The 19,216-nt window shown below is 40.2% G+C and overlaps 1 protein-coding gene across 3 annotated transcripts; it reads right to left on the bottom strand.

Annotated features, from left to right (window-relative positions):
- Window positions 1–6: 6 nt before the first annotated feature.
- Window positions 7–17,571, bottom strand: GLDN (gliomedin). 3 transcript variants are annotated; one of them, XM_040077017.2, is made up of 10 exons: window positions 17,482–17,571; window positions 13,670–13,721; window positions 11,537–11,554; window positions 10,798–10,905; window positions 10,473–10,619; window positions 9,707–9,832; window positions 6,937–7,017; window positions 6,726–6,851; window positions 5,860–6,010; window positions 7–2,574 (listed from the first exon to the last, which is right to left on the bottom strand). In XM_040077017.2, the coding sequence occupies exons 1-10, from the start codon at window positions 17,512–17,514 to the stop codon at window positions 2,115–2,117; spliced, it is 1,302 nt and encodes a 433-aa protein (XP_039932951.1). In that variant the 5' UTR covers window positions 17,515–17,571; the 3' UTR covers window positions 7–2,114. The 3 variants fall into 3 exon arrangements, with proteins under 3 accessions (XP_039932951.1, XP_058278316.1, XP_039932952.1); XM_058422333.1 differs by lacking the exon at window positions 17,482–17,571 and adding an exon at window positions 13,205–13,362 and having other exon boundaries at window positions 13,670–13,703; XM_040077018.2 differs by lacking the exon at window positions 11,537–11,554.
- Between the last annotated feature and the right edge of the window lie 1,645 nt (window positions 17,572–19,216).

Here is a 19,216-nt window from a genome sequence, read left to right as displayed (position 1 = left end):
GAAGAGAAGGAAGGGTAAATGTCACTGCTTAGTTTTCCCTTTGTAAGTTAAATAAATTACTTTTATTTCATGGAACAGATAATTCTAGAACTCTTCCTTATATTTAAACAGATTTATCTAAATCTCCAATTCATTGACTGGATACTTCCTGAGTTAGCTTTAACTTGACCTCAGACCTCACCGTACCGAAATAAAAAAATTAGCTGTTTACATTTTATTTTCAGCTATTCTTGAGAGGTACAAGGTTAACAGAATTAAGTTCCACAGCTGCAAGAAGAGGAAAAGAGGTAGAATTTCCTGGCCTTCCTTCTCCAAGAGGTTGATCCAAGTGTCTCAACCGTGTTACACAGATGCTTTGAGATAAGTACATTACCTAAAAAATATCACATCTGACTTGAACTGTGTTTGCCTGAATATATTGCTAACTTTGGGGGTATTTTAGCTGAAAATGTTTACTTTATTAGTACCACAGTTCAATTTTTGAAACACCACAATCAAACAAACATGAAAAAAACCTACCAACCAAAACCCCCACACCACCCACAAAAGTCACAAGCAGCCCACAAGAGTGTCACACTCTTTATACAGGTATAGATAGAACTGTTAGTCTGTGAGTTTTGATGTATATACTAGTTCAAAGTATTAATTAGGATTTTTTGTTCCCTTCTGCATCTCTCTCCTTAGCATGCAGGGCCTTAGCAAGTATCCTGAGAAGAGCCCAGCCATCCCTGTGTCACACACTGGAGCTTAGCTGCAGCAGAGGAATCCTTCCAGCACATATGCTAGACAAGGTTCTGCAGGCACAGACTTTCCTAAATTCATTAATCCCTTTGGCAGGGCCTGGATCACACAGGTATTAAACAGCTCAGTGCAGTTCAGGATTTAAATAATGCTTTGCTTCTAAGTATTTGGGTGCATTCCATGAACTTTAGCAATATGCAGAGGCAGCTTAGAAGTTCATGCAGGGGTTTTCCAAGAAGGTGATTTTGAGTCTAGATACATAAAACAACAGTAGAGATTTTTGTTCCAATGTTAATTTTATAAATCTGGAATACCAGAACAAAATTAAAATCAAAAAGTTCCTATTATTTCTCACCTCTAACTCTCAAAAATTTGAATGTGAATTGGCAGTCTCTGACTTATGGTTAACAACAGATTAAGTCACTAAGTAGTATAATGTTCTAAAAATAGCGACAAAAAAGTATACCCTTCATTTATGACTTCATTTGTATGGATGAATGGGGGGACATTTTATTTTAGAAATATACCTTACTGTAATTAAAAAGTTACGGGCAAGTTATACTGGTGTAGCATATGTGGCGATGAGAGCCAAGGAAGAGTCTGCAGCAACACAGGAAGCTCAAATACTGTTAAAAATGAAATTTTAATCATAAAGGTTACGTCTTTAAAATTAAAACCTTGATACTTTTCATTCAGCTCTCCACTTAAGAAATACAATTCATGTGTATTCAGTATTTAATGTCACTACTCCCATTTTCCTTTACTTTAGCTGGATTGTGCTTTTGATTATTAACACTTGATTTGACTTGTCAAATTTTAAGCTTTCTGCTTTTTTTTCTTATTTAAACAAGTATTTCCATTCCCATTATTTTTAACAGCTTTAAACATTTTTCCAGAAAAAAATGGTGACAGAGAATCCCTGGAAATTAAAGGAAAGTGACAAAGGTATTTGTACACAAAAGTTCATTATTTAGATGTTTATATTAGACCATTATGACTGACTAGAAAATGATTGCAGAGAAGGTGATTGTAAATAAAAGTTACAAATAGTCTCTGCTGAGCGCATGACCGTGGAATAATCAATGTACATTAGACACAATTATCAGCTGAATAATGGGGAAAACAAAAGTATGTCTATGCTGTGTGCCAGCTGTAATAGTGAACAAGATTTTTTTTTTTCTTTAAAAAAGGATGGCCTATGTAATTGATGTGTGTTTATACAAAGGCACCTGACCTCCCTTTCATACCAAATTCTCCCTTTATACTCAAACCACCATCAGCAAACAGAAAATTATCTCAAGTAAAGAGACCCCTATGTATGTCATAGAGTTTTAAATAGATCTTCTAGCCAAAGGTGGCATGTAGAAATACATTCACCTGCCAAAATGGACTGGGTACACCATTAAGCTCCCGTTCTCCCACGTGTACAAATTCTTGTCTCGCAGGCTGTACGAAAGCATTGCAAGAACAGACTGTGAAGACCGTAACTCAAACCTTGCATCAATCTGCGTCCCTTTCAGTAAATCAAAAGCAAAACTTACTGTCATGTCCTTAGTGTCAGTAACGTACAGAATGCCACATGCTATGAATGCATTACCAGCCTTGGACTTAGGATAGGTGGTATTGATGTGTCGAATGACTGAGAACTTTTCTTCATCAACGTGTGCTACCATTATATTTTCGTCAGTGCTGGAGGCGTATATAATCCAAAGTCCCTTCTCATCCACTGCTATGTTGAAATAGGTCTTGGAGTTAGAGAAGAGGTAGTTCCGGCCGTGGTGTAAGGCATTTTTGATGAGCAGGGCGCCCAGCGAGGCATTATCGAGCCCGAATCTGAAACGAGATACAGCAAGGGTTGAGTACAGGTAATCAGAGCTCATCACACACACGGGCTGGTGAGTCACTGATAGAGGTGTTGAAAATACTTCTTCAAGGACCATTCTGATGTCTTTTAAGATTAAGTTCTCAAAGAACAGTCCAAAACACCAGGAGAAAATTACAGAGTAATAACCAATCTGAAAGGTGCACAAGAGCCTGGATTTGCTTTGGTAGGTTTCACTTTAATTTAGTCTATGAGCTTTATTATCTCTAGGATGATAATAAAGGAATCATATGAAAAAGAACTGGATACCGGGTGAAGGCCCAAAATTGGGAAATGGAATCTATTCAAAATCTGCTTTGGACTAGGTGGGAGCTAAAGGGAGAAAATGTGATTGACCAAAGCAGCAGGAATTCTGGGCAGCTTCACCTAGTCTTAGAGTTCCTCTGATGAAAACAGCTCAGATAATGTGGTGATTTACTCAAGTAGACATCAAAGGAATAAAAAAATCTACTTTTGCAGAGCCAGGATTGCGACCTTATGCTCACCTCAATGAGACAGCCTGAATACTTCCGTCTCTGATGTATAAAATTGTTTTTATTCCTTGAAATTCCTTAATAGGTGGATAATCTGAGGGCAGGAGCATTGAGCAGCTAAATCATGTTCCTCTGCTGGTCTAGGAGGGTAATCATCTCCTAAGACACATCTGCTGTCAGCATTTAATCACCCAATAACACTGGGATTCAGCAAGGGCAGGGAGAGTGCGGCTTTATCTTTTTAAATAACGCCCTCTGCGAAGAAGCACGTTTCAGTGTCTGACTTCACTCTCACTGTATAGCTCCATGCTTCAAATAGAGGACGGAAAAATACTACTCAATAAAGGAATCTGCTACACTTGCAAGTATTTTTTCTGAAAAGAGAGGCTTAATCACAGGAACACTTCAGATCCAGGAACATACAATACTGGAAGAGTAATTTTTTGTGTTTAAACAGCATTGATAGCATATGTAGGAAGAATCATCCTAAGAAAGTCAGGAATAACCAACTTAGATCATTCCCCTCAGGTTTTGTAAAACTCACATCTGCAGCAACTCCATATTCCAGCAGCATGCATGTGCAATATTAAAAACAGTTAAAGGCCGGAGGAGATTTGGGAAATACGTGTCAACGCTTTTAATCTTGTTAATTGCTTCACATCTGTAAATAAACAACCTCTTGCAAGGGCTAGAAGGACAGCCCTTAACAGGATTAGTTGCTCAGAAATGCAGATCCTTTTCAGGATTCTTTTCTATAAAAAGCCAACAAGATAGAAAGCATCTCAAGATTCATTAGAAATACACAAATTCTGCAGCACACCACACCCCATCTTTTCCTGTTGTATGTGAAAATCCTGAAGGGAGCAAAAAAGTGAGGTTTCATTCCTAGGTTCTCTTGGGCTCCCCCAGACAGGACAATCCAGCCTGGAATTCCAAATGGTTCTGAAATTCTTTAATCTTCTCACATCTTGGGGTAAATAACAAGATATAATCTAATAGTTTCATCAACCACCAGAACTCAAGCTACAAACACTTTTCTGATCACTAATATCGAGGAAGTCAATCAAAAATGACAGGAATAGTAAAGCATGTTATGAAACAAAGTAAAAAGAATGAAATTATCACAATGTTGGTAGTTGGACCATCATGAGAAAACCTGCCGAGGGTCAGACAAACCTAGTTTTACCACCTTTTAAATATGATGAGAAATTTCTTTCGAATGTTTTTTTCAACGTTTGCAAAATGGACTAAGCAGATCCTCACCTATACTTTCATTAAAAAAAAATACAACTCCCAGAAGCTTTTATGAAGGCCAGATTCACGGACTTCACTGTCACAGAATCTGTAGTGCCTCATTCTGTGCTGAAGAGTGAAGAACAGAACAGAAAGGCCACTTCTCAGCAGATCCTTGAGAGGATTTGAAAATTCTACAAATAGTTTGTCTTCATCTGTACACAAAGGCATTTCCCGATTAATGGTATGCAAGCAAAAAGGTGAGCAATCTCTGCCCTATCATTGCATTGCTTAAACAGTGATGGTTTTTGCAGCCCACCAGGGAAAAAGCTGAAAGATGTTTGAAGGAGGCTGCCAAAAAGTGAGCCTGTGCTTGGCAGAATAAATATTATAGAATCCTTGCAGCTTGCTCACATTCCTTGGCATCCACATGAATATAGGAAGGCGGCACTCACACCTGCTTGGGAACAGACATCAAAGTATAGTAAATGTTCTTGGCTCAGACATCAGAGTTTTGTAAGAACTTGAAAGCACAAGCAATCTTTCACTTGCCCTTGGACTGTCTTTGGCTGTTCCCACAAGGTGAGATTTTGAGGTTGATTTGTATTGTTTGTCTCTGTCCTCACTAGAAACTGAAACGAGAGATGTAATTCCCAGTTCCAGTTCAGGGAGATATATCAGGAAAGTAGTAGATAGTTCTTATTATGAGGAAATCAAACACTGGAGCCACTCCTCCCCAGTGGAATGTGCAATTCTCCAGGTCGCCCTGTCCTCAGCAGGTGCCTCAGTGCATCCCTCTGTGCCAGCAGCATTCCCTGCTGCTGCCAACCAGAGCAGAGCACAGCAAGGGCTCTGTAAAGCCAAGTTTCATGAGTGGGCCATGGTCACAAAACCGCCCACCTACACCTCCCACACTGCAGCTGAACCACTTCTGACTCAGTTGCAGGTAGATGCACAGCTTACTCTTCTAAATCTAATCCTTTCTTCTGGTAGCAAATTCCTGAGTCAGTTCTCATTTCTTTCCTGTGATTATGAGCACAGCAAAGAATCCAAGTTGAAGAACACCCACAGCAATGTAATGTTCAATAGAACTGTCAGATCCCAGGATAGCCAAGGGGAGAATCTGTTGTCCTCTCTGCACACAGGATCTTATTCATCCTGGGACCTATTGCTCTGTAACATGGTAAATGCAGAGGTGAACCCCTGAGGCATAGGCTGAACAATGCCTAAAGAATTGTCACAGCAGAGTAGTGGTGCTGAGCTACTCCCCCAGTTTTCCTCTTCCCACATCTGCACACACAAATTGGGAGGCTGGTGGCCCATATTCTAGTTACAGATTGGAAATAAAGAGTTACTCTGTTCTGGAAAGAGCTCTGAACCATTCCTCCATTCTTCCTGTTTAGGTAGGACCAAAAAGAAACAAAATGCTACAAGAAGATTTCTCCTCTTTTCTGAGGTTCAGCTCTGGCACTCTAACCCATCACTCCTTTCACAACTTCATTTGTCTCAGGCCAACCAGCTTTGACTTACTTCAGAATGACATTGGTTCCTCCCTTCTGATAGTACAGATAGTTGTTTTGTACTGCATGACCACATCCATGAAAGAATCCTGTGATGTTAATGATCCTGTAGCTGTCATTCAGCAAGGCATTGGAATTTTCATATTCTTTTATGTAGTTTCCTAAACAAAGGGGAAAAACATTGAAAAAAGAAAGAAAGACTACCATTTGGTTCATCTGATTTTGACATCTCTGCCCTAAAGTTCAGTCTTTACTGAAAGTGCATCTCAATCAATTACCTGACAAACAATTTTATTTGTATTTTCAACTTACTGGAATGTGAAAAAAAGAATCCAGAGACATAAAATAATCTCTAGAGAAGATGATCAAGAGCCTGCTTCCCACAGACCTAATGTGCCCTCATTCTGAACAGCTGCGTGTGCAGAAATATTTCCTTTTCCCACTTAGGTCCTGGACATTTTCCTGCTCTAAATGTAGCTTATACAGCATTTGACTCATTTTCATGCCTAGCTAAACGAAAAGGCAAAACTCCAAGCTATAATTTAGGGAAGTAAAGCCATAGGAAGCAGAAACTCTTGAAAGAAAAGGATAAAAAGCCACAAACAGTAGACATTTAAACTTGGATTTGGTGGGGAAAAAAAAAAAAAAAAAAAAAAAAAAAAACAGCAAACTATTTTCAAAATCTAATGTTGACTCTGAAAATGTCTAAAGATACTACAAATGCCTACAACCATAGATATAGTCAAGTATTAAAAAGGTAATATGGAAAATATTCTGAAAAAGATGTGGGTGAAAACTCATGAGTTTAGGTTGAAGGGATTAAGGAAGCAATGTCAAGATAACAGATTTTTGGTCAGTGACTGCTACTAAAAATACCTGAAAAATGCATGGTGAGCCAAATCCTTTCATCACTTATGTTTGCAGGTTCCCTCATCCAAGTTCCAAACGTTTGCTGTACACTGACAAAGTGAACAGGACTTCCTACAGACGTTATGACACATTCTAGTGGAGGAAAAAAACCACATGTCCATGATCTGTGACACTAAGAGAGAAGGTAGCACTTGAGCCACACTTTGTAGCAGGTTACCAGCTTTTTTTGAAGGGCCTGGGATTCTGTCTTCAGCCTTTCCAGCGATGGTATCATCATTTGGTACAGCACATGTCTCACCTAGGGTGGAGGGAAAAAGAGAAAAATGACACATTTTACCTTATTTGACATGAGAGATGGGCACATCAGTGACTTCACTAAATGAATGACAACTGGGATTTTGCTTTATCTGGAAGAATAAAATGCTTAGCTTTGTGTGGTCAAAAAATGAGATAAGAAAAGACTTGCTCTCACTTCTGCCAGGGAAATAAAGTGTTCAGGCAGACAGTCAACTTCGAGGAGTAACTAATTAAATCAACATTTAGTTCCTTAGCTGTGAATTTCTTAGTAGCCACTTAGGAAGAGAGAGTTGTCCTTTTCATGAGATAACTTCAGACAGCTGAGATAGCTGGAAAATGGCTGATTTAGTAGTAAGACCAAAAGCATTTTCTTGGGAAGGAGTTGTTAAACTCAAAACCTTCACGCACAAATCTCCACAGAGCAGCAGAGAGGGTGGATCCTGTAGGCAGCACAGAAAGTTGTGCTCATGCAGTTAATGCCCGAGAGCAGTAAAACACTAACACATGCGCTGAGTACATAACGCCACGAAAGGCTGGCATCCATGCCACTAAAGAAGCAGGATGAGATACTAAGGGAAATGACACATTACATTATTTACACATGTAGAAATGGTTCGCATTAGAATCAAACACCTGGAAATATTTTTCCCCACCCCGCAACAATTTAAGGTGTAACTGGCTGGATTTTCTCTTAGCATTCACTGCTAAAACAATGCCTGAATTAAATTATTTATGGACCCTTTCTATAAAGCCAGGTATCTCCTCTGCCCTTAAAACAATGTGACACATTTCAGTTTGCTTGGAATGAAAAACCACAGAGACAGTTCTCAGCTTTTTGCTGGTTTCATTGTAGCCTTGTTTTCTAATTCCATTCTTAACTTTTATCTCCAGCATTTCGCACTGCTTGGCACTGCAAATTTTTTAGACTTGCATTTTCATTGTTGCCTTCTAGTATATTTCTAGGATTTACATGTCTGTGATGAAGTTTAAGTGACAAAGGTAGTTAAAAATAGGAAAAAATATAAAGTAATGCTGAAAGGGTACCATGACATTCAGGAAAGAAAGGACAGATAATAGTGCATTGTTGTTTTCTCCTTTAGGTCATATCCTCCTTTTGTTCATGCAGAAGAAAACTACTCCAAGATGGAGCAAGAACAACATGTATTTCTCCCATCCATTATCTAGGGCATTTGGTGAGATGATACTGAAAGTTTGCAAGTGATCACAGTGTGTCTCCAATTAAGGCACAAACAGTCCCCCCAGCCATGGTAAGCTGAATGCCTACAGCTAGAATTTACCAATCCCTCGAGATCCCCTTCCAGCTTCTGATCCCAAAATACTTCCAGAATATTTCAAAAAACAAAATCACTCAGCAGAAATTATAAATTGCAATGCACACGTTGATTTTTCTTGGGCTTCAGTTGCATTTGACTGAAGGAGCAGTTCCCTGTACAGCAGTTTATCTAAAACTATAGGATAGCCAAGGGCCAGGTCAGTGTTTGTACCAGAGCTGAGTGCACTATTTGCCTTTGAGAATATTTGCAATATCTCCAGCTGCATGGGTTAGAAATCAACTAAAATTAAAGAGACATTTTTCAATCAGAGATTCTTATGGGAAATTTTCACTAGTTTCTTTCCATCAAAAACCAAGATTAATATCCTTTTGATTCCTCTCATAAAACATTCTGGTTGAGAGTTAATGGAGTTTAAAAGTCATTAAAACTATTCATTTGGTCTGTTGGGGGAAGGTGGGAAGGATGGAGCAGAGATATTTTGTTTCTTTCAGAATTCACTAACAGTACCACAAAGAAAAGATATATCTGCACTTCCAACTAATTATTCTCTTCTCTTGAAGAAATTAAGTTTTACCAGATTCAAAATTTATTTTGAAAAAGCCAAGCTTGTATTCTTATGCAATAAGTTAATTACAGTTGTAATTCAGCATATGTATTCTCTTTCCTTTAAAGAGAGATGAATATTTAATTACAAAATCTGGATTATTCATTGAATTTTGTTAATAATATCTCACGGCTCGCTGAGTCATAAAACATAAAAGCTCATTGGGAAAGATGTCATCTTTGCAGAGTTATTTGAGTGTAATTCCCATTTTCACGCTGCGATTTAAAATCCATCAGAAATCCATCAGAGAGCTTATCCTCCAAAGCATTTCAGTTTGTCTCAACACTTGAAAAGAGGCCACCTGAGCAAATGGCCCAATTATCTCGTACAGCAGTTCATGCGTTTCTGAATTTCAAACAGGATGAGATTTCTGCTCCAGCTCTCCTGTCCATTGTAAGGAGGCTCTCTGGGCTCTGTTCTGACACTTCAATGTCCCAAATCAGGGGTTTATTTTTACATCTAAAATTAAAAATTCATTATTTAAAAGCCAAAAATTTCAACTGCATTTGTTTTACTTTCCAAATGTATCCCATCTAATAGAAAACACCACTTGTAAATACTTTGCCTGAGCATTAGCAAAACAAAATTAAAAGACTGACGTGAAGGTAACATGCTGCCTTATTCAAACCATACTTCAGCAAAGCACCTCAGCACATGTTCAGCTTTAAGCTTTTGCAGTTCTAGTGATGCCAGCAAAACTAAACTCATGCTTACTGTTTTGTGAACCTTGAAGCAATGATTTAATTTTGAACCTGTTCATAACGTGGAAGAGAACACTGGAAAGCACTAACCTGTGCATTTGCTGCTGTAGATGTTCTCCTGGAGCTCTGCTTTGGCTTTACCTTTACGTTTACCTGGAGGCCCTGGCGGTCCAGGAGGTCCAGGGGGCCCAGGTGGTCCAGGCTCACCTTTTGTACCTGTGTACAAAACACAGGGTCAGACACAGCCCTTCCCCAGGCAGCAGGAAACCTGCAGAGAACTGTATGTGTCCACAGGACATCCTCAGAACATCTCTCTTTCTTAAGAGGTTCGACCACAGAACATGGTGCAATGAACTCTCTGAAATGCTATTTGTTAGAAGGTGAGCCAGAGAGAGCTTCACAAGGAGTAGGACAGCAATGCATTTTATCTGTCTGGATTACAGGCCCATTAGACAGTTACAGCTTCAGATGCTACGCTCCTAATTTTACACAGCTTGTATTTGGCTGCTTCACATATTCCTGAGTGGAAATCTGCCCCTCATTTTCTAACAGAAAAATAAAGCTACACCGAAATAAAGAGCAGCAGGAAGTCAACTGTATGAAAGCATTCTGGAAAGGGTGAAATTCATTTACACCTCAACCCAAAGGCCAAGCAGAAAGGTTTTTGTGAAGACTTGCCTTGCAAAGAGAACAATCTCCTGGGTATAGCAATACTCAGACTTCCCTGTGTATATAAACCATATTTACACAGGTTGGTCCTGCCCTTGCAGATCACATTCATGCTTCAGAAGCAGAGCATATCTTTTTCTGTCAAGCACACTGTTACAAGAGAACTCCCAAGAGCACTTTTCCATACCTTCTAGTATCACAACATTGTTTGCATCCCCCTTTTCTCCCTTGGCTCCTCTTGTACCTTTTCCTCCTGGCATACCATCCTTGCCAGGTAAACCCCTTTCTCCCGGTTCTCCTTTCTGTCCTTGATCCCCTTTTGGTCCTGGCAAACCTAGAAATAAAAACCATTTCGGTATCAAGTGCACTGCTCCAGTATTAAGCACCAATTAATATTTTTACTACAAACCATACTCACTGCAGTTATATTTTTCACCAATATTTAACTTGATAGCTGTAATTTCTTTGGATTTCAATGCAGCATTATAACCTAATATGAAGGGAAACTGTACCTGTTTTTCCTCTTTTTCCATTTATTCCCGGTTCTCCCTTTTGTCCTGGAGTTCCTGGGATTCCATCTGATCCATTGTAGCCAGGCAGTCCATCAAGCCCAGGAGGTCCTGGTCAAACCAAGGAGCATAACTGAATTTTCACTGTTGGATGCAAGTTACCCTGAAATCTACTATATTTACATGCAGCACGTTTATATGTATTTAAACCCTAGCAAAACATAGCTCATACTTTTCTGATACAGAGGATTACTCCAAGCAGACCCACAGGTTAAGCAGCACAGAAAGAAAACAAGTAACCATGCATAAGACAGCCTTGCAACTGCTGAGCGAAATAAGAAAGGAGGGGAAGTTATGGGGGAGGTGGGAGGGTGTGATCAGTATCCAATATTTTATTTAAATGGTTTTAGTGTGAAATTATAATATCCATTTCCTTGGAAGGTTAATATATAAATCCATCTCTTCACCTAGATGCTACTTAAACATCTTAATTTGGTTTTGATCAAACGTTCCACATCCTCCGCTAGAAAATTAAAATATCTAAAACCTCCCCTCTCTCAGAAGAGGCATGAACTGATTTAAATACAAGCACTATAAAGGCAGGTAGTCATTCAACCCTCCCTTAATCTAATTAGCAAAGGAAGACAATTTTGTGAAAGATACATTTCTGTATTTCAATATTTTGTACCAGCAACTGGTTCAATTACCCCCAAATGTTACTGCAATTGTCCAAGTATCTTACCTGGGGGTCCTGGGGGGCCTATGAAAAGAGGGAGGAAACAAAGCCACAAGAAAGAAGAAATGGTGAGTTAAACCTAGCAAGAAAACAAAGCACTTCCAAACAGAACTGATTAGCACTAGATCAGAAAAGTAGAAGTGTAAGAAAATTCCTTATATTTCAAAATTAACATCTATCTAACTGTTTTGTATTATAAATAACTATCTGAACATTAACAGTAACTCAGACTTAGCAAAAGAGTAATACATTTACGTATACATGTTTTTCTTTTTCAAATTTCAATTGATAAAGGTTTGGCAACAACCTCTGCAATGTAACCTCACTCTCAGGGGCTTTGGTGCCTTCACAAAGCCATGGATGCAAGACAGTCTTATTTCCTTTATGTAAGTGTTCTCCAAAAACCTGTTCCAGTGGAAGAATATTGGCTTTACAATGCTGATGAATGTCACAATTTAAAATCCTGTTGGAAATACACATAATACACATGCCGCACTTCTCTATGTTTTACAGATACTGCAGTTCAGGACTCAGACTATTGAAATAGGAAAAAAAAAAAAAAAGTCTTCTCATCCTATCATCAGTCAGGCTTTTCACATGGGTTAGTTCTCTAGTCTGGATTGAGCTTCCCACAGAAACTGGTTGGTACGTTTAGAAATTGGACTTGCTTCAGTCATTCAGCAACTTGTAATCTGTCTCACTCTCTTACATAGCTCAGATGTAGGGCCCTAAAGAGAAGGAAGCATGGCAGGCAAGAGTAGAGAAAGATTAACCAGAACATGTTTTTGATTTATCATCTGTGATGCCCAATACACATTAAAAAAATAATTTAAAATCGGAAAACCACTTGGAGAATACAAAGGGGACAGTTGCAATTAAAGAACCAAATTAACTCTGTGAACATTTTTATCCAGCCAAAGTACCCTCTGTTTTCAACCAAACTTTTTTAATAACAGAAAATGACAGTAATTACTAGATTTCCCTAAAGATAGCAATTTTCAGCATTAATTACAAAGCATTATAGGTAAAGTGAAAACCATTTTACCGTGCCATTATAGGAATCATCCCTTTTAATCAGTACAGGCAGTAACATCTTTCTGCCAGTTTTCCAGTAAATGGCCATTTCTCCCACACTGTTACATCCATTAGTGCATTGAATTACTTCCTCATCCCTAAAGCTGAGGCTCCTTGTACAAGTGTAACATACGTAACAAAGGTGCTTGAAAAGCAACAGATGTCATTGAGGCCTACAGCAGAGAAAGCCACTCATTTAATGGTGTTAAGAGAGAAAAAGGTGCAAAAGGCACCAAGTAACATGACTTCACAAGTCTGAAGCCCAAAAAATCCAAAACTTAGGCTGGCTGTGGTTCAGCCGCTGTTGAAATCAGAAGTGATGTACAACTTCAGAAATATTATTTAACATCTGTGTGTACAGTGGTAATTCTCATTTATGTTTAATCAGTTGAGTCAAATGGACCTTATTGCCATTTGAAAATTCAAACCAGACAGCAAGTGAAGCATTTTCTTTAACTCATAAAAACTGTCTTCTTTCTAACCTTCTCATTTCCAAACGGAAGACAACTCATTCTGTGACAGACCTCAAAGCTGGACCATAGCTGTTAAATTGGCTACTCCCGGAGACTCTTCACCAAAACCCCACAAAACTTTCCACACCTTCTCGTGACTGAGCCATCAGCAGCTCCAGGTCTCTCTGGTGACATGTGAGACATCCTGCAGCTGAGGAACACGAGGTCACTAAGTGCCACTGCTCCACTGCAGCTGTAACAATGGGAGCAATTTTCTACCCCCTGCATGTTCCTCCTGTGTTAGGCCTGAAGTGTGACATACACAAAAATATTATGACTAAACCGGTATTTTAAACATCCAAGTCTAAAAGATCTGCTTATGAAAATTACATGAAAGAGAAATGGCTCCAAGTAGCATCAACTGAGCTCCTTAAATTCCAGCATTTGTATTAAGAGAGTACAGAGAAGTTCCAAAGTGGTACATACTAATCTTCTTTAAAATTCTGATAAATAGCAGGTTTTTGGCACAGTTCTTGACTCAGGTTCTTTGAAGACAGATATTTCTGTGTTCCTGGAGGTACCACAGCTGTAATGCTTAAGGCAGCAAACATACCTGTTAAGCATATCCCTTTAGTGCTGTTACACAAATCCACCATCACTTGGACCTAATATTGCAAAGAAATTAAAGTTGAAAACAATGTACTTCATAAAAGTATCTGGTTCACTTTACCTACAGACATAATCCCAAACCCAAAGATACAAGTGGCCCTCTGTGTTTATTAGAATAAGCTATTCAGAATACTTTAACACTGTGACACCATCCATCTTTTTGGGCAGTGTTTCTCTCATAGGACTCTCTTCAATAGACCTCCATTGAATCCTTACTGAAAATGTGAATAAAATATTGGGCAGACAACTCCATGTATCACTTAGCCATTAAATTTCACACATTACTGGAACACGTGTGTTTGTCCATGCATGGACTCTATCAGTAGAAGGTATTAAAATCTAGTATCAGCCAATAAAAACTACATTCAATTTTATTTTTATGTTTGTATTAACTGATGGAAACTTTTCTAATGTAGCATATCCAAGGAGAAAGATGACTTGTGTTCCAAACTGGCAATTTCTTTGAATAACCAAGATGTGAAATTTTGAAATGGACCTTCATCCACTCAAAATAATTCAAACAAAAGGACAAGGCTTTATTAAACCAAGCCGGAAGACACATTCATAAAGATGCTTTTAATCTAGAGTAGACTAAAATTTATCGATAGAGGAGTCATCTTTACAAAATACACAGTCCTTGTCTGGGCAAACATTCACATTACATATCCTGCATAATGAGAGTCAACACTAAAACATTTTGTGACTCATCAAAACAAAGAGCAGAAATAAAAATATGACCATGAAAGCTGGAAGTCCCTCAGCTCTCTGTGGGAAAGTCTACAATGTTTATAGCCAGAAAATAAAGGGTCAGTATTTCAGGGCTGTGCATAGTGTGATAATGCATGAACCATTTACCCAGAGCCGCAAATTTGCTGATCTATGTACAATTACTCTATTTATAATTAATGGAATGCACTAGTCCCAACAGACAGAAGGAACAAGTGCAAGGCAACCTGAAAGGCAGAATGAAGTTTAATCCTAGCAAGGTTTTTTGCCACTGTCAATCATTATCTTTAAAACTAATGCATCATTAGTTTCAGCTGCCAAATCTAACAGACTCAAATATAGTACAATTAGTTTGATGGAAAGTATCCTTTTGCTGCAAAACCAAACCATATTTGACAATGAGTTCCAGTTCTGATACTGAGATTGTGCTGATTCCAGACTGTACTGGAAAAGTAAATTTAAAATTTTAGACTCAATTTAAATTAGCTGAGAAGTGCTAACTGGTTTTGAATATCAGGGTATGCTTGTTTTCTTTCCCCTCACAGTCCTCAAAAACACTTGGCTCCTACCCTGTATTTTGTAAAATGCACATTGTCCATGTGCACTCCAATTCTAACTGCATCGTAATTTAAATAGTTCTGTTGAGGTTGTTGAAGTGATTACAGCCTGCTTTGGAGTCTTCCAATTATCTCAGCAGCATTGCTTTTACCAGTCAGTGCAACTCAGGTGGCAGTTAAAAAACATGGCCCTCAAGAAGTGCAAATAGCCCGTGACAGAACCTCCAGCTATGAAAGATGAGCAGAGCATTCACAGCCAGCGTCATCACAAAGAACAGCTGCAGATAAAAATATCGTATTTAAACGCTAAAATCTTACTTTTCTCATGGAGAAATGGTGGGAAAATAAAAATATAAATACAAAAACAAAACAAAAAAGCCTAAACTATTAGATATTATTCAAATTGGTAGCCACCATCTTTTGCACTGTCTTAAATCACACTTTGAATCTTACTGGCCTGTTACCCTCCCATCAGCCTTTCTGCAGCAGCAGATTTGCCAATTTCTTATTTTTACTCTCTTACAAAATAAATATACATATACTTAAATAAGAGGCCCTGGACAAAAAATACATTTTTCAAAGCTGTTAATGTTTAAACGTTTTCAAGCATTTAAAAATATTATTAAAGCTAACATGATTTTTGATGCCTGTCGTTACTTCCAAGATTCATGAACAGTGGGCACAACAGAAAGCAGGGGTTGTGCAGGGCAGTGGGACACTGAAACCTGCAGTGGCCCTGCAGAAATGCCTCCCCTGCCAGAGAGAACCTGCCCAGGCCACAATTCAACAGGGGCACCAGTGTAGCAGGGGCCATCCCACCAACTCTGAGGAACTTTGTCTCACACTACAAAAGTAGCTGAGTCTTCAAATTACAGTAGTAGGAGTTAGATTCAAAGTGCAGAAAAGCAGGAGTGGGAGGAGGGGTGCTTGAATATTTTTCTAAGGACTTTTATCCCCTTGAGCAAGTGATTCTGCACACAGTTACACACTCTCCTGAGCAGTGGCCAGAATGAAAAAATGTTTGATGGGAGTTAGAATAAAAAGGCATCAAACCCTCCCAAGCAGCTCCCTGCAGGATACTCAGATTTAAATGAAGCACATCACACACAGCAGTGGTCACAGTGGACATTTAGAGGCACAGGTGCTCAGTCTGGCCATGTGCTGTTCAAATACACAAACTGTGCTCAGTGCTATTTGGAGAGAGCAATAAAATTCATGCAATCCATACATGGTACCTATTGACAGCAGAGTAGCACATTTAATGGCCACTGTCCAAATTATCCAGACACTCACCTGCAACTAACGATCCCGTCTGAGCACCTAGCAGTAAATGGCACTAACTGTCTTCAAGCCCTGTCAGAATCAGAAGCCTTTCCCCAAAAACTTTATTTGTGGATCTTTTGGACTCAAAGAAGCAATTTATATCACAGCAAAACAAGCTGCAGCTGCCAAAGTCAGGGATGAGTTCCTAAGAGAAGTTATTTAAAAGACAGTTTTGAGTACAAAACCATGTAATTTTACAGATTTTTAGTTTTTGCAGAAGTCTCGTACTGCAAATTCCAAATTCAAAGCACAATGACTTAAAGGGCTTTAAAAAAAAATTATTCTAAACCCTAAACAATGTCATTATCAAGACTCCATGCTCTGAACACCTGTGCTTGACACTGTCACTATCCCTAGTATTAATGGAGTTATCAGTGTAAAATGGGGATTGCAAAAGTATTAACAAAAATGCCATTACAACATGACTGAAGATGTATTTGCTGTATATAATTTTTAAACCAGAAATATTAATACATGAGTAAGAGCCTGAGTTACACTTCTGTGCGCCTAGACCTACAATCCTCACTGTGACAGTTTCCACTAAGGTTCCCTCAACAGTAATATTTTTCTTGCATTTCTTCTAGCTCAAAACTCAAAAGCTTTTCAATCTATTCAAGATTTTTCAGCTATACAACCTGTGTAATTTTTCAAATACATGACATTAGTTCCTACTGAGCAAGATCATTTTTTAACTGATGTGCAAAAAAAAGTGCTGTTCTGCCAGAGAAAGGACATAGAGTTCTCCTGATCCATCAAACACCACCTCACATGTAACACTTGCTGGAAGGGCATTATCAGTTTCAAGGCGATGTCAGGTGATGTCCAGCGCCTCGTGTTGAGATGCCGAACAGCGCAGAACACGCGGGGGTTCTGTTAGTGGCGTTAGTTTTAAAAAACCGCGAACGCTGGGAATTTCACTAAACCCCAACTTCCCTCCCTTTGTGGAACCCTCGTTTATGAATGCGGATGGCACCCTGCAAGCTCCGTGGCCCGGCAGCTCCGGCGTTCACAGAGCATCGGGGGCGTGCGTTCGCTCCAGGGGAAGCGGCCGCGGCGGGAGCGGGAGCAAACGGGAGCGTCCGCCCGGCGCGTTGGCTGCGCTCCCGGCGCTGCCGGCGGGACGAGCCGCGGCCGTCCCGACCCCCCGTACCGGCACCATGGAGTAGGTGAGCATCAGCAGCATCTCGTCGCCGTCGGCTCTCGCGTGGCCGCGGGCGCGCTCCCCGCAGCGGCTGCGCTTGGTGCGGGCGGCGGGCGCGGGCACGGGCGGCGGCCCCCGCACGGAGCCGTTCCCGGCCGCCTCCAGCTCCCGCAGCGCCGCGCCGAGCTCCCGCCACTGCGCCAGCAGGAACAGCGTGCCCGCGGCGCTGAGCGCCGACAGCAGCCCCGCGGCGGCCAGCAGCGCCCGCCCGGCCCCCGCCTCCATCGCCCCGCCGCGCCCGCAGCGCCGCGCTTTTATCGGCGGGGCACTGCAGGGCAGGGCAGGGCAGCGGGGCAGCGCACACCCCTCCCGCACGGCCGGGCAGCGCCGGGGAGCTGCTCTCGGTCACTTCCAGAGGGGGACGGCCTGTGACCAGGCGTGCGCTCAAACCACTGGCGCTGTACTTGGCTTCTTCCAGGTGTCAAGCCGCGAGAGTGCGTAATAAAGACAGATCCTGTCAGCGCACAGATCCGTGACACAGGGCCTGAAGCTCATATCATCGCTTCGCTCTCTTATGAATATCGTATCATTCACTTATAAACATTGATCTGTTGCTTTAGATGTTCAAGCACAAAACTTTCCCAAATTACTACTGTCAAACCTTCTGTGATGTGGGATATCTTTTATATAACAAATTTTGTTATCAGTTAATTCATAGACAAGACAAGAAAATTAATTTCAGCATATAGCAGAACCTGACTAAATACCAAGACTTCTTGAAGAATACAGAAGCTCTTGAACTCAAAACACTTCTCAAAAAAGTTCTTTTTAAAGCTGACATTTCAAATCAAAGCCATGCACTTTCTTACTCTGATACCACTTCAAATCGACCTCAAGAAATTCCCAGCTTTTGAACGCCAAGTTTCCTACAAGAGAGGGCTCTGATCCTTTGTCAAAGTGACAATTCTCTGCCGTAACTGATCACATACATTTTGTCTCCATTCTAATTATGCCATTGACCTGTAATTCATGCTAATCCCACAGTACATCGACAGATCATCTATTAGGTCAAACCAAATCAGAACTTAATACTGCTGCGGCTACCTAAGCACAGTAGAGAAGCAGAGACAGGAAAACAACTCCATCATATTAAATCTCTCATCTCTCTGAAATAAAAAATTACTTCAAAAAGTGCTGGTGTCCTCAGGAATTGCATTGGAGACTCTTTCCTTATGAAACTGCCATGACAGGTATAGGCAGAACAAGATGAAAGACGAGGGAACAGTCATTCCATCTCATCCCACGATGGCAGATGAGACAGAAGAAAATCACCGTACACCCAAGGGCATAAGGTTTATCAGCACAGAAACAAAGAATATCTTGGTCTGAAAGGCACCTTTAAAAGTCACCTAACGCATGCCCTCTGCAGTGAGCAGGCATGCTTTCAAACAGACCAGCTTGCTGAGAGCCCTGTCCAAGGTGGCCTTGAATGTCTCCAGGGATGGAGCACCTATCAGCTCCCTGGACAGTGTCAGTGTTTCACCACACTTTCTGTAAAATATTTCTTCCTTATCTCTAGTTGCTACTCTAAGGAATAATTACAAAACCAAACATGCAAAAACTTGCTTAAAAATCATTTGAGCCTTTTGGCCTTGGCAAACTATTCTGAAGTTATCACAAAGTCCTCCATATATGTGAATGACATATTCTGATGTCAGTGAGGGTTTCAAGAATAATTGCTCCC

Source organism: Hirundo rustica, chromosome 13 (genome assembly GCF_015227805.2).
Source record: "Hirundo rustica isolate bHirRus1 chromosome 13, bHirRus1.pri.v3, whole genome shotgun sequence".
Lineage (NCBI taxonomy): Eukaryota > Metazoa > Chordata > Aves > Passeriformes > Hirundinidae > Hirundo > Hirundo rustica.
Note: the sequence above shows the minus strand (reverse complement) of the source record. Positions and strands in the feature narration are given on the sequence as shown.

Excerpts from the sequence above, each read along its gene's own strand:
- GLDN (XM_040077017.2), bottom strand. The coding sequence starts at position 17,514 with ATGCTGCTGATGCTCACCTACTCCATGGTGCCG. Across the intron at positions 10,620-10,797 it reads TGGAAAAAGAGGAAAAACAG|GTTTGCCAGGACCAAAAGGG; the intron begins GTACAGTTTCCC and ends TTTTATTTCTAG. Across the intron at positions 6,011-6,725 it reads GCTCACCATGCATTTTTCAG|GAAACTACATAAAAGAATAT; the intron begins GTATTTTTAGTA and ends CCCTTTGTTTAG.